We start from the raw sequence: 15,654 nt of genomic DNA on the forward strand, positions 1-15,654 counted from the left end.
TTATTTCGCCACTTTGCAAGTTTCCGTTGCTGACCACATTCCACTGTAGACAGAGTCTAGAAATTTGATTGATCCAATGAATTTCGCATTTTGCTTCATAAGTTTTCATTGCGGACCATCTTCTTCTGTGAACAGATTTCAGAAATTTAACTGAGCTATCTGATTTTCGAATTTTGCTATACCGAAGTTCGGATTTTGTTTCCTTACTTTTTAAGTTTTCATTGCGGACCACCTTCTTCTGTGTACAGAGTCCAAAAATTTAATTGATTCAATAAATTTTGGACTTTGCTTAATAAGTTTGCAAGTTTTCATTGCGGACTACTTTCTTCTGGGGACAGAGCTCACGTTTAATTCATTAATTTAATTTAATCAATTTAATATTAATTTAATTGATGAAATTCGGATTTTGCTGTACCAAGACTCGGATTTTGCTTCGTTACCTTGCAAATTACCTCTGGTCTCTTCTTCCTTGACCAGAGCTGTTTAATTAATTTAATTTATCTTATGAATTTCGGATTTGCTCTGAATTGGTTTTCTTACTTTGCACGTTATGGGTTATGCTAAGGCCTTACTTTGCACGTACATTTCGATTTCGGACTACTTTCTTCCGTGACCAGAGCCCACAAATTTAATTGATCCAATAAATTTCAAATTTTTGATTTTGTTTTACCAACTATGTTATTTATTTTATAATTTCATATATTATTAAAAATATCAAATATATTAAACACTGCTTTCGACATCAAGTTATTTGGTAATAGTGGTTTATGCCATATATTCTCATAAATATGAAAAGAACTTTTTAAGTAATAAACCTGAAACTCATACCTTAATTCTCATCTATACTTATTTGCATAATTTAGCAAATATATATTGAGTATTGTGATCCATAAATAACATTCTATTAGATACTAATTTCTGTCATAAAAACCTCAACTTTATTTTCGCTAAAAAGTTTTAGTAATGAAATCAATTGCTAAAGTTCCACCAGAGCTCATAATGCACCCATTGTGCAGCTAAAAGCGACACTAAAAATATATTTCACCTTGATTTTCCTCGCATCCACGAAGGTAAGATTACGCTTAATCCACTGCATAAGTTGCGTGCAGAAATCCTTTAAGCCACAACCATAAAGTCACCTGCTGCTGTAAAACGTTTCTGTGGCTGCCAAACGCGTTAATGCAGCAAAAGTTGTTGCCACAAATGGACGCCAACCGCAGTGCATCGACTCATTTCGCAAGTCAGTGCATCTCTAAGTGGATTTTGATGTTTCTTTCAGTTCTGCGTATCGAATTCGGAGAGGAAAATCGCATGCAAAATGGATTTCAATTGAATTGCAAATATGGAGAATGCGGCAAAGGTTAAGCTGTTTCTTTCATTTTATGCGTGACGAAAAATGAAGGATTTAACTTTTAATAGAAGTAACCATTTTGTTTTGTTAATCAAGGTTACTTCAAAGTCATCCTTTGTTATGCACATTTGCCATTAAACCAACTGCGTTGCAGAGAAATGTTGGAAAAGTGATTTCCCTATACTTTTCCGTTTAGTTTATATTACTTCCCTTTGACTTGGTATAGTTCATCATTTAATTTAATGTAATTTCACGTTGCGATCGTAAATTTTGATATACGTAATTCAATTTTTTCTCTTGTTGCAGTTATTGCAGTTGCATGCACTTTGCTTGCAGTTTAAATGAATGCGTATCCCTTCTGCTTATTACATTCGCTTCAATACACAAACGCTAAGAAAAATCAAAAACATAAAATATTATGTGTTGTATATACAGGGTGTATTTAGATAGTACTTTATCAAAATATTGTATAATACTTACCGGATAAGTAATTATTTTACTTAATTTAACGAAATAAATACCAGATGAATTAGATAACTAATACGAGGGAACTAACAAAAGACCGCTTAGTTGACTAAATTCATAGTTTAAATCTTCACCATTTTTTATCTTTTAAACATAATTTCCATTAATTTGTATGTGACATAAAACTGATGCTGGTAGATCCACCTTCTGAAACAGTCCTCAAAATCAAAATTGAGCTAAATATCCCTTATTTATTGCGGAAGATCCGTCCTCTCAAATTTTATTTATTTTTGGAAACAATCAAAACTAGATGGCGTTAGATCTGGCAAGTACCATACTTGCCAGATCTAACGCCATTCTCCTAGGGCTGAGATCACAATGAAATTATTCTGCAGAATTATCGTGACGTAGAAGGTGTCGACGAAGTCTTTTTTTATTTCTAAAAAATTTTTTGAAAACTTGTGATAAGTAGGTTTCAGTACTCGTATATTCTTTAGCAGTTACTGCTTGTTCAGTCGTCAGAGGAATAACAGCTACACCTTTACCTTTAGAAGTAACTCCATGGCTTTATCGAATGGTTAAATCCATACCATCGACTAAAAATATTTAACAAAAGGCTTTTTTAATCAACATTTACGATTCGAAGAACCCATCGTTTTAATTTCTTTATGTATCAGAAATGGTATTCAAGACCAAGCAAGTTTTGAGTTCTCCAAAGCAATATTTACAAACCGAATTGAATTTCGTTGCTAAGTTCTGTTGCCTGACTTTAACGTATGGATTACCACTTTCAAGCCTTTATACCATTAACTGAAAATATGGTATAAACAAATTGTACACGCAAATTTGAAGAAGCCATTGTGCTAAATTCTTGGTGTATCAGCTATGACATTCAAGTCTTATCTATTCGGGACTTGACTAGATCATTAGTTGGAGATTCAGGGTGAAATCTACAAAACCACTTTGCGGCGGTCACAAGTGATGGTGCATTCTCTACATTTTGTACTTATCAATTATTTACATAGTCGTAAGGTTACGCAGAAATCTGCAAAGAATGGCAAACCTAAACTTTAAACTACCAAAAACCTAAACTTTAATTTACCAAAAATTTATTCCACGTTCCTAACCAAATCAAACTTTTGATATTCCTTCGTAAATGCTTGCATTAAATGGAAGTTCTCTTTAAATACCATTTAAATTCTTAAATTTTTTTATTCTATAAATGAATAATAATTATGTTTATTATATACCCTCGTACAGATAACAATAATAAATTGTATCATAGTTTAATATATTTTTTTTCTTATTTTGCATATCTGCCCAATCCATCTCTGAACCTGGCGGTGGATACTCTCTAATTAAACATATGTCCTATTTATTTAAAGGCTTAATTTTGATACAAAAAACCTGTTAAAGTCATAGCAATTAGTTTCTTTTTCTATTTGAATTTTATTCGTTTTATATTCGAAAGTTATTCATATTTTAACGATTGCTATTCATTTTCCTTTTGATTTGTTATTCGAATTCTATTCGATTCATAGAATATTTTGATGACTGTTTGATCTAAGAAATAATAAAAAGAGAGGATGCACTTTGAATATTTATATGGCGTCTAAAAAGGCTGCCTTAAGGAAGCTTCAGTTATAAAACTGATATCTCCATATCTCTGGTATTATTAGTTAATTATTAATTAGTTAATTATTAATTAGTTAATTAGTTAATTATATAAACTTAATATAATAAACTTAATATATATAGCATATAAAATATGCTATATATAAATGTTTTAAAAATTATAGTATAATATAAATGTAATAATTCATGAGGGATATAGAATGAGAATACATAAACTGAGTATTGGTTACATCCCGATTGATGTTTGAAATTCTATATATATCATATATTTCTGAACTACTACTAGTTCGATTTCATAACATAATACATCAATAAAATTTAAATTTCTAACCTCTAAAACATCCTCGTAACGTTTTTCAATGTCACACCATGTATTTCATAGTATCAGTAGTCAACGTATATCCTTCTATTGTCCCTTTAATACAATATCTGTGTAAATCTTAATTTCGTATAAAAATCCTTTTTCTTTACTTTTATGCTTTATTATTTATGAACATTTCTAATAATATTATTATCGAATGCATTTCTATGGGGTGTAATTTTGAATAAAATCCTCACCAAGCCAAGTACGACTTCACACTCCGAATAAAAATTAAAAATGGACCAATGTGAATATGGCAAATGGAGCGATATGTTTGCAATGAGATTTTTTGCTTTGATTTCTAATAAAATTTAGTAGAAATGATAAAGGATAAAGGAAGATGTCGAAATGAACGAAACGAAACAAAATTACATTTTCCCTCAAAAATTGGGGAAAATTGCTTTGAAGCTGCCGTTAAGGAGAGGACGAAGGATAATATAAAACGTCTTACTTAACAGAAGCTGTCTGAATGTAAACTGAATTATGACAGGTCAAGGATTGCTTACCATGTCAATTGAGTGTATCCTTTCTTGCAACGATGCTCGTAAATGGATTTGTGTATGGGTACATCTTCTTATGGAAACAATTTCAACCCTCAAAAATAAGTTCCAATTTGCGTTCCTTGAAAACAGTAGAGCACAAGTGTTTATGAGTTCTTCGGAAAGATTTTTTACTGCGCTTTTAAATTGCTTATTTGTTTTGGTTTTTAAATTTTATGTTAAAAAGGGAAAATGCATTCTTTTTTACAATTTAATTTTTTTAAATTGTGCAAATATAAAAGACTTGTGATAAATATTTTTGAAAATTTTTAATGAATAATATTTTGATACTTAACGACTTCTAGACACTGATATCACTTTTAATTAATGGTGTAGTATTTTATATTTTTTTTTATGAAACTTTGATATTGAAGTACTTTTCAAGATTGAAGAATGATTCAAGTTAGCACAATGACTGGTCTCCTGTCACTACTAGTGAAATTGTTTATATTACATTTTATTCTTATGGGGATGCTATACAAAATTAAAGGACTATTCGAAATTCCAGAAACTGATTTAAGTCAGAGATTTAATACAATAATTTACTCTATCATTTATGAACCTGTTTGGCAAAAATTAATGTTTTGGGATTAGTCTACGATAAGATTATATGAGTTTCATAATGCATCAAGCATCCTTCTATGCAATGTTTAATAAGAGACTGGCTATCAAAAAGAACTGCTCTCGAAAAAACCCTAAACACAAAATATATCAAAAACAATTAATCCAAATAGTTTACAAATGTAAACACTTACTTACTTCCTAAAGTCCTCTTCTCCTTGTGGAGCATAGGGTCTCATTTCTGAGGCAAATATAAAAGCACATTCTATAGCGAGACGCTTGATTCAAGTACAGACGCCTGCTTTAATCGCACCTAGTCTGGTGAAGCAGACATTGAAAACGCTGTGGATTGCTTTTAGCTTCATTGCTATTTTAACACCTTACCGGCAATGTTGGCCCTACTAGAAGCTATACTACCGCCGGCATCGTTCGATTAATCATTGCAACTAGTAAGACCCATCACTAAGTCGGGATGACAATTCCCGAGGAGGATAAACGTATTTAGTCAATTATATATTCTTTAATTTAAAGGCTAGTATAAACTTGTGTATGGATTTTGACGTTGATTTTTTTTAGCAATTTTTCATGTTTTTTTGAAAAACTTTATTTATTTAAAAATTGTTTAATATTTTATTTAATTTTTAATAAATACTTTAAGATATATATCAAAGAATGTTCATTCTATAATGCACAGTTTTTCAACAATCTTCTTTTTACCGAACTTCTTAGTAATTTTTTGAACAAAAGCGTACAAATTTATTAAAGCCTGTAAGTAGAAAAAGAATAGAAAAAAGAATGGAGTGTTAGCCTTCGGTGAGCAGAACATTATGTCCATGATTAATCCCTTGTGTTGCTTAGTGAACCTTACTGAAGGAAAGAAGTGAACCTTCGAATGAAACCAAAATGTCAGCTATTAAGTACATCCTAATTTCGAACGAGGGTACGAACTTCCAATCTGGAACTCTCCTACTGACCGTAATTGAAGATGGACAGTCATAAAGAATATGATTGAAGGTCTTAAACGCTTTTGTTATTATCACTCTAGATTATAAGTAATAATGAGCAAATTTGTAAAGTAAGTCGATAGTTTATATTATAACAATTCCCTTTAATTCTAATTAGTGACTTGTCAAACAATCCTCGTATTAAAAAAAATCTGTTATTCTTTGTCAAATCTTCATTTGAATTAAATTAATAAATTAGATATTAACAAAATTAGCTCGCAACTTCTCTTAATTAGCATTTTTATAGTAGCTCACATAACAGCAAATGATTGAATTAATTTCTGTTTTACTCAAAGGATCCCTTCCACTTCGCGTATCCAGTTTTTTTCATTATCTCCAGCAAATGATAGGGAATAACGAATTAATATTACAAACTTTTGTGAGTGAATTAATTTAATGTCGATTTGCATGTAATTTTATAAAATGTTTACTTTTACGATAGATACTAACACTACTAGTTGTGCTCTCCCAGTAAAAAACGTGTCCTTGCAGTTTACCTTCAAAAAGTTTCCCTTCGTTTAATGTGCGTAGTTTCTGTATGTCTTGCGAATGTAATTAAATGAAGTATATTTTCACTTCTGAATTAATTCATTTCAAGTTAATTAAGCAAATGACAATTATCATTAAAGAGTGCATACGACAAATATATGAATTAAAAGCAACTGTTACATTTATAATAAAAAAGATAAAACTTTTGATATGAAATAGCATTGCTTTAGCTGCATTTAAAACATCCTCGCACAGATATGAAAGCTTTAATAAAAATTTTTTTGGAAAAGTATAGTTTATATTGCTCTACGACTGCTACCCATATGAAAAATATTTTCAACTGCAATTATACTTTTGTCAACTGCCACCATGATTACTTGAAGGATAGTGGAAACTTTTGTTAACAGTCTGCAGTTATCCTTTAGTGAAATTGCTGTTTAGGAGAGAATTTTCATTACCAATTCAGTACCAATGACCAACGACTGTATTGCAATATCATCTTTTGAAAAATCATTACTAAAAGTGACAACTCCTAGTAAGAAATGAATTTAAAGATAGTTCTCTATAGAACAAGTATCAACAGGTTGTATCCAAAATCAACTTTGTAATCGAATTCGTTATGTCCAAAGTCAAATGCTTAATAGTACACACAGTGGCATATGCAAATGAGGTTGTAAGATTGTTTAGGAATTTTAGATGTTCCTGAAAAGCAGGGTTTGTAACTGAACTATCTATCCAAACAAACTAAAAGCTAGAAGTTTAGAAAATATTTGGATTGACATATTTTGTAATATAAAATGATGTAAGGAATTTATTTCATTTTGAAGAATACCTTTGAATACCAACCTTTGAAAAGTATCTGAACTTTAAGATTTGAAAACACAAGTAAACCATATCAGGTCTTACCAGAACTTCTGAAATAAAAATTTAACGACTAAATTGACCAAGCACTGATTATACTTTACTTACCGAACAAGATCTCGTATAATTTCTTCGGTTTTCGAAAATACAGTTGAAGAAAATATTTCGAATAGATTTTGAAAATAAAATTAAAAACTTTACATATATCCGCCAATGAAAAATGTATAGAGAATTGGGTTAAAGGATCGGTCGAATCTATTTTAAAGGTAGCAGAATGAACATTAAACACTGGGTACTTTAAACACTGCATGTATTAAGTTAACTATCAAAGGTTAACATTCCATATTAATCATATTAATAATGAATAAGAACAGCAAAAACCAATAATGATATTTAATTAACTTAATATTTGAATACACTATTAGTCTCAAATTTTACTTTAGATACCATTGACCAACAGAACTATATTCCATATTAATTAGTGTATCTTATAGATATCGTTGCAATTTTTTACGATATATCTTTAAAAATACTCACTAAATAATTTATTGTATTAAAAAAATTTATTAAACATTTTAAATTTATTTTCTTTATTCATTTTCAATTTAACAAACTTTATTGTCAGATACTTTAGGAATGTTTCATTTACAAATACCTAACAAGATACCGATTGACAAATGAAATAAGCCTGAATATTGCAATTTTTGTCATCCCAGCCACTTGAACCAACTTGAAGACAGTAATCGGAACGGCTATTGGGTTGACCAGTTGCCCAGTTGGTATACGTAGCTGGATTACCACTACCAAACCATGACCAATAATCACCTTTGTCAGGATATTTGGTGGCTCCTATCCAGAATAATTCACTGGGACTCACTACTTCATTGTCACGGATCAAATTTCTTATTGCTTTAGCTTCAGCTGCAGATGTGATGGTTGCCAATGTTAATCCATTATATTTGCATATTCTCTGTGCAGTGAACCAATTTACCTAGAAATAATAAAATAATGTTTTTAGAAATATATTTTTAATTAGAAATTATTCTAATGTACCTTAGAAAAAGCGCCAATTGAATAAGACACTGCTGTTCTTGGACTTATGAAATAGCCCAAATTGCCACTGAATCCTCCTGACCAATTTCCTACATTATTAAATAGGTTTTGCAAACCCGTACTATTGTTTTGATTTCCATTTGAATTACTATTGCTGGATTGTTGATTTAAGTATGTTGTGGTATTAGAATTAGTTAATTGAGAACTGCCACTACCTGAATAATTAATGTTAGTTTGTGCAGTAACTACAGATAGTAGAACTACTAAGGCCAGGAAATAGGTTAAGAACTTCATCTTTCGGTAAGTAGCAAAACCAAACTCACTACGTTTCCATTGAACAACACTCCTTTATAAGAATATTCTTTTGTCGACATAAAATATATAACACCTCAATCAATCACTGTCAAAGATTTTAACGGTACTTTTGACGTTATTGTCTTTTGCAATTCGAGTGTTAGGAAAGCAGATAAAAATTGAATTTATTAAAATGTGTGATATATATTATAGTACAAATTGTTAAAATGAGAAAGTTGCAAAATTTTACTTAGTACTCTTTAGATTATATTTAATTCATGTATATATAATATATTTCACTTATCATATTTAAGCATTCCATTAGATAGAATAACTTTCTACTTGAAACTCAATTACACTCTCATCACGAGTCATATATGATATGTTAAAAATCCTTGTAAATAAATGGCGATCCACTATGTAAGTACATTCATATGTGCAGGCTTTTTAAATATGAACTCCGTTTACTTCATCAACGGTGACAAGACATTTAATTTCAATAGTTTTGAAAAGCAAAAAGGTCTTAGAAGAAAACAAACTGAAGATTAGAATAGAAAACTGGTCAACATTCCATGTCGCTGTCGTATATAATTCATTATTTTTTTGGAATTTTCTTAATCAAATTGTATTATTTATTTATATCTGAAATGATTTTCTTCAGTACCAAAGTAGTTAAATCAAAGAAAACTAAGAGTACCGCATTGGCTCTAGAACGCATTTGTTATAGTATTTTCAATTCCTAAAAATCTTTTGTTCCTGTTCCATTGATTTTTCATTTCTTTGGTGGTCAAAATCGAAAACACATATTTCGTCATCAATTAAAGGACATTCCATAAAAATAAAAACATGATTAAAACGCTTTAGTATATGCACAGAAAACCTCTCTGTGGCACTTCTTATGAAGATAATTTAGAAGTAAGCAGTAAGGTGATATGTCGCATGTCTGCAGTGTCCTCTAAAATTTTATAAGTATAAACTATAAAAACATAAAGTTAACTTTTTTAAGCTCGATATTTTTTATCGAATGTGAATCAACCTTAAAAAAGTTTACTTCATATAGCCCATTTCATTTTATTCATTTCATTTCATAAATTAATCAAATTTTATTTGTTGCTTCTTCATTATTGTTCGAACCCTTCTAAACTTTTTTAAGCTAGCATTGGTTTTATAAGGGAAGATCCTCATCACTTTTTCGGTGTTTATACAGGTTGAAGAGATAAAATCACGTCTAATACAAAACGGACCTTCGGAGAATTTATAATCCCTCATTGAATGCTTTGTACTATCCGTAAGCTTAAGATTTTGATTAAGGTTCTTAAAAGTACCTATTTTTTATTTAAATATGTTTTTTAATTTTTGATAATTTTTGTTACGTCGAAAATATTTTTCGTCATTTGTTTTTAACTGTCCAATCGCTTCTTTATTTGAGTAAAACCTCGCTTCCTCAGAGCATCATATTCAGATTTGAAAAGAGTTGGTTATCACTAGGGGATTAATCTGAAAATCTTCTACTATATGAAATGTTTCCAAATCACACAAATTACTAACTACGAGTGACAAGTTAATTAATAAAAATTTGAAAAGTGTACCTTATATCATCCTTATGGAGCTCTATTATTATAACTTGGTTCCAAATAAAGTTAAGCGTATATTTCGCGGTGAAGAAGGCATTTATTTTTTTTATCAATATTATCTTGTTTAACTGTGCAATGTAATAATTGCTTAGAAAATCTGAAATTATAAGGAAATACAATTTATGTACCTTTTAACATATTACAATGTATTAGGTTACCTAAGTTATTACTAGAAGAACTTATATAATATCTAGCCTTAAAAAAGTCAAAACTCGATGCAGTTCTTAAGTAATTTTAAATTTGTGTTTACAATTACAGGAATTTTAATTATAATTAAATATCAATTAATCATTGTCAGTCGTAAGAGTCGAAACAAACTCACTATATACTCTACTACCACCACACATACAATAACTTGGATTAATCTATTGGCTCCCACTTCTATATAAACCCAACATTTTTTGAAAATCTATACATTTTCGTTTAAAACTTTAAGGAAAAATGTTCAAACTTTTAGTTTTTGCTTTGACTTTATCGTCTTGCTTGGTATTTAGCTTGACCGCCGGTTTGCCGTCACCACCGGAAGTGGCGAATAAGACTTACACTGTCGTATTTACCAATAAAGTAAATATTAGGAGAACTCTGAAAGATTCTTAATATATTACAGTTTAAATATTATAGGTAAATTGGTACAAAGCAGAACAATTGTGTAATTTTAACAAGATGACTTTGGCCACCGTTGATTCTATTGAGGACAGCGACAATTTAAGTGATCTTCTCGACGATAAGGGTAAGAACTAAAAATATTTTTATAACTACTGAGTGTACCTAAAATAATTACATTATTTACTGCTTCACAGGTCTTACTTCGAGTACTTATCAATTTTGGCTCGGTGGAACTGATAATGCACTTACCGGTGATTGGTATTGGTTTGGCACTGGCGCTCCAGTCGTATATACTAGCCCGTGGTTAACAGGCAAGCCTGGCAATGCAAACAAAAATGATCATTGCATGTCCTTGCAGGATGGTGATTCTTGGACTGTAACTAATTGCGCCAAAGAATTATACTTTATATGCCAAAATCTATGTTAAATAATATAAAATATTTTGTGAAAATTTTTCACAAATGAAAATTGAATAAATTTTAAATGCATGAAATTATTTGGAAAATTTTAATTGATAGTTAAAATATATATGAGGTAGGAATAATAAACTGTAATTAAAATTTACTAACTTTAGTGCACAACCCGTGCACTAAAAAATCAAGAATAGCTAATCATATTAAAGTTAAAGTATATTAAAAAGGAATCATATTAGTTATCTACATAAAGAAAATACCACGTTTAAATAAATTTTTGGAAATATATTAAGGAAGTCAATGACATATATCTTAACTTATAAAAAAACTATTATAGGTTATAGAAAGTAAAGGTTTATCAGTCACAGAGATTTAGTTTGCAATTGCAAAATAAACTGGCCAGATAATGAGCTGAACTCATTTGAAGCATCTAAAAGATCTGAGCATACTGTTGACATCATGCAAACAGATATCTATGCATAAGTTGATCCCGTTTTATGAAGAAAAATTCTGACAATATCATGAATATGTCTGATAAGGATCTTGTGCTAGGATGGTTTATAAGCCATAGTGATTTAAGGAATCATATTAGTTAATTGGATCTCCAGTTTAATAATTTTTATTACAGTTTCGCCGAAGATGAATCAAATGTCTCACTTTTACCTTTCAAGAAAAGAATATTGCGAAAAATATTTGAAAAATTCAGCTTTCGAGAGAACAAGAAGAAGGTTTGGAATGAAATGTCTAAGACAAAAATATTAATATTTTTATTTCTAGCAAGTATCTTGGCAAAAAACTGGTCGCAAATTTGAGCTCAGGAAACCTAAAGTAACCTAAACCATTGAAAAAAAAAAAAATAATAGTTCAGTGTTGTACAGTGTAACTTTAAAATAATTCATAGAGATCTTTTAAGTGCTATGCAAATACGTCACACCAAAACCGAAAACCCAATAAACAAATAAAATCGTATTGCAATTGGTTCTATTTTTATTATAAGTCAGAATATATTAGTCAAAATTATTTCTTTCCTAAAACCTATAACTATGTCTATATGTCTATAAACATCTTCAGCTATAGTAGTTATTAGCTACATAAACTCATACTTAATCGAAATGCTCGTGTTGCTTATTAATTTCTAATTAAAAATGTTAAGAAAATTTTTGTTGTTGTTTCTTTATTACTATTCGAACCTGAATTAAAAATTTTTTTTCGTCTCAAGATCCCTTTGGATACTTATAGTTAATAATGTAATATAAACCAGTAACGATATAGTATGTCTAGAAAAGAATAGATAAGAACAGTGGCAAAGGGTTCAAGAACATTTGTTGTACCTCAATAACTTCCTACCCGAAAAAAGCTGTATGCTTGCGTTGTGAAGAATGGAGGGTCTGGAAGATTTTCTAATTTCCGACGAAAGTAACAATTTTTACCGAGTATCCTTATTTCGAGTAGAACATCTAGAATATCCTTAATCTACTTCAGGTAGATTAGATTATTATACTAAGCTTTAAGATAGACATGTGAAAGACAAATATTCATACCTTAATAACAGCAGCACTATAGCATTTCATAATCCATTTAAAAGCGAATTTCTCTTCAATTGATCGTTTCCTTTTATGTAATCTGAAACTGGTTTCCGTATATCATTACAAAGTAATATTTTAGATATACGAGGATTCTATATTAACTATAAAACTTAACCAATTGTATTAAGTACGACAAACTACAGAAATCACATATTAAACTATTTTCAGATATTTATGATTTAAAAGAAAATCATTTTTAATTTCAAATGCTCTTTAATTATTTTATTGATGTATTTTGAAACACATTATTTCAATATTTTTAATTTCAACATGTTGACGGTTGACATATGAAGTAAGCTTGGATGTTGCAATTTTTGTCATCCCAGCCACTTGAACCAACTTGAAGACAGTAATCGGAACGGCTATTGGGTTGACCAGTTGCCCAATTGGTATAAGTAGCTGGATTACCAGTACCAAACCATGACCAGTAATCACCATTATCAGGATATTTGGTAGCTCCAATCCAGAATAATTCACTAGGACTAACTATTTCACTGTCACGAATCAAACTTCTTATTTCTTTTGCTTCAGCTGCAGATGTAATACTTGCCAATGTTAATCCATTATATTTGCAAATTCTCTGTGCAGTGAACCAATTCACCTATAATAAAAACAGGTATTTAAAATTTCTAATAAATTAATATATTTTTTAACCCACCTTGGCAAAAGCCCCGAGTGAATAGGATGGTACTGATCGCGCATTAAAGCCATTCATCAAACTATAATTTGATCCGTTGTTTCCAGTTAGTGATCCGTTACTTTGAAAAAAAGATCCAGAGTTATTGTTGTTGCTTCCACCATTATGACTGTTGGTATTGTTTTCTTGTGTTTGTTGTGCTACAACAATATATAGAAAAGCAACTATATGCATCAAATATATTAAGAATTTCATCATCAGACAAATAACAAAGCCGAACTATTTTCTTTCAGAGCCCAAAGTTATATTTATACCCGTTTTTTGTTTAAAGAATTGTTAAAATTTGTCCATCAATCATTGTGAAAGACAATTTGACACAGCGATGTTTTAAAACTGAGTATTTTTAAATTAGTAAATATATATAACAATATTGAATATTATATCAAATACGTTATGAAATGCAATGAAACATTGTATTGAAAAAAGTCAAATCAGCAAATTGAATTTTAATGATTTTATTGAATGGTATTAAAAATACATTTATCAGTGTCAATATAGACTTTTTATATAATATTAAAATAAGAAGAGTTAGGCTAAATAAAATTATCTAACCATAATTCAAAGACAACTTTATGATATGCATATTCGGAGAGTCAAGATCGGTCTTCAGAACCAGAACAACATGGAAAGGGTTAGTTTTATGTTACTTATTTTTATAAAATATTGTTCGATACACACTATATACCATTTAATATAGAGCGAGTTAAAAATTCACGACACTGAAGATCTGATCGACAATAACATTAATACTTGAAGAATTTAATACGTTGTCCTTAAATATAAGTTCTTCAACTATGACCGCACCTGAAAAGTAGAGTAGGGGACAAGAAACAAATTAAGAAAATAAAACAAAAAAGACTTTTTCGATGAAATAATTACTAAAGTTTTGTTTAACATTATATCATTATTATTTAATCATATTTTTACGAAGTCAGGTCGTTATATCAAAATCAGAAATCTGTTTTACTGCATAAAACATACATATGTTACGCTCATACCTCCGCTATGGACAAATTCCATTTAAAGGAACTTTAAATTCCATTCACCTCATGGGCCCTATTTTAATTATGGAAATATACTTTTATGTAGCCATTGCTCAATAAGCCTTTCTTGGTTACTCCGATCTTTATATATATTATCAATAAAGTCAACAGTAATAATTTAGTAATTTTATTTATGTGATGTCTTTAACGTCCTGCCCGATTTCAAAGAGTCTTTGATTTGGTTAGATTTGTTAGTTCCTAAATGATTTGCAAATGCATATACACACAGCCATAGAGATATCTCTCATTCAATTTGTATTTTCATGTTGATCAAAAAATTATATATTTAGGTCCTATATATGTCAATCACATTATGTGGGGGAAGCGTGTAATAATTTTAATCTTTAACTAAATAAAAACCATAAAAACCATAAACCATAACCATGCATACAAGGTGAGATGAAAAAACTGCAACAAAGTAAAACGCCATAATTTTTTCATTTTTTTTAAATTTTATTGAATGAAAGCAAAAAATGTCGGAAATAACATCAAATTTGAGAATCGGTTTAGAATTGATCGAATTGGCCACCTTTGGCACGAACTATGGCCTTCAAACGGCCAATGAAACCATCACACGCTGCCCGAAAGTGGCTCTGCGGTATTTTGTCCCATTCTCGGCGAAGCGCTTGCTTGAGATGATCGACACTTTGGTATTTTTTAGTGCCAACCTTGCTTTCCAAAATACCCCAGGCACAATAGTCCAACAGATTGGCATCCGGAGATTTTGGTGGCCATTGTGCGGTGGAAATGAAGCGAGGAACCTCATTTCTTAACCATTCTTGGGTGGCGCGTGCTGAGTGCGATAGTGCTGAGTCCTGTTGGAATGTCCAAGGTCTGCGGCCGAAATGTTTGCGTGCCCAGGGCTTCAGAACTCCCTCCAAAATATTTTCGCGATAGATTTGCGCATTGATTTTGACCCCACGGTCGATGAATACGAGCGGCGAGCGACCATCGGCTGTTATGGCGGCCCACACCATCACCATGGCCGGCTTTTGAGTTGTGGTGGCCAACAGAAGTTGCAAATTTTCAGCTGACCTCTCTGGCAAGTAAACACGATCATTT

The 15,654-nt window shown here is 30.5% G+C and overlaps 3 protein-coding genes across 3 annotated transcripts; 1 reads left to right on the forward strand and 2 right to left on the reverse strand.

Annotated features, from left to right (window-relative positions):
- Positions 1 to 7,855: 7,855 nt before the first annotated feature.
- On the reverse strand, positions 7,856 to 8,656 carry LOC119677998 (C-type lectin 1-like). Its single transcript, XM_038089606.1, has 2 exons — positions 8,320 to 8,656; positions 7,856 to 8,257 (listed from the first exon to the last, which is right to left on the reverse strand). The coding sequence occupies exons 1-2, from the start codon at positions 8,611 to 8,613 to the stop codon at positions 7,922 to 7,924; spliced, it is 630 nt and encodes a 209-aa protein (XP_037945534.1). The 5' UTR covers positions 8,614 to 8,656; the 3' UTR covers positions 7,856 to 7,921.
- A 1,995-nt stretch (positions 8,657 to 10,651) lies between these two features.
- On the forward strand, positions 10,652 to 11,332 carry LOC119678002 (C-type lectin domain family 4 member K-like). The gene is made up of 3 exons (XM_038089609.1): positions 10,652 to 10,811; positions 10,869 to 10,977; positions 11,048 to 11,332. Exons 1-3 carry the CDS (start codon positions 10,689 to 10,691, stop codon positions 11,278 to 11,280), a joined length of 465 nt encoding a protein of 154 aa, XP_037945537.1. The 5' UTR covers positions 10,652 to 10,688; the 3' UTR covers positions 11,281 to 11,332.
- Positions 11,333 to 13,064: 1,732 nt separating this feature from the next.
- Positions 13,065 to 13,777, reverse strand: LOC119678003 (C-type lectin lectoxin-Lio3-like). The gene is made up of 2 exons (XM_038089610.1): positions 13,511 to 13,777; positions 13,065 to 13,453 (listed from the first exon to the last, which is right to left on the reverse strand). Exons 1-2 carry the CDS (start codon positions 13,745 to 13,747, stop codon positions 13,118 to 13,120), a joined length of 573 nt encoding a protein of 190 aa, XP_037945538.1. The 5' UTR covers positions 13,748 to 13,777; the 3' UTR covers positions 13,065 to 13,117.
- Between the last annotated feature and the right edge of the window lie 1,877 nt (positions 13,778 to 15,654).

Source organism: Teleopsis dalmanni, chromosome 2 (genome assembly GCF_002237135.1).
Source record: "Teleopsis dalmanni isolate 2A chromosome 2, ASM223713v2, whole genome shotgun sequence".
In the NCBI taxonomy this organism is placed as follows: Eukaryota; Metazoa; Arthropoda; class Insecta; order Diptera; family Diopsidae; genus Teleopsis; species Teleopsis dalmanni.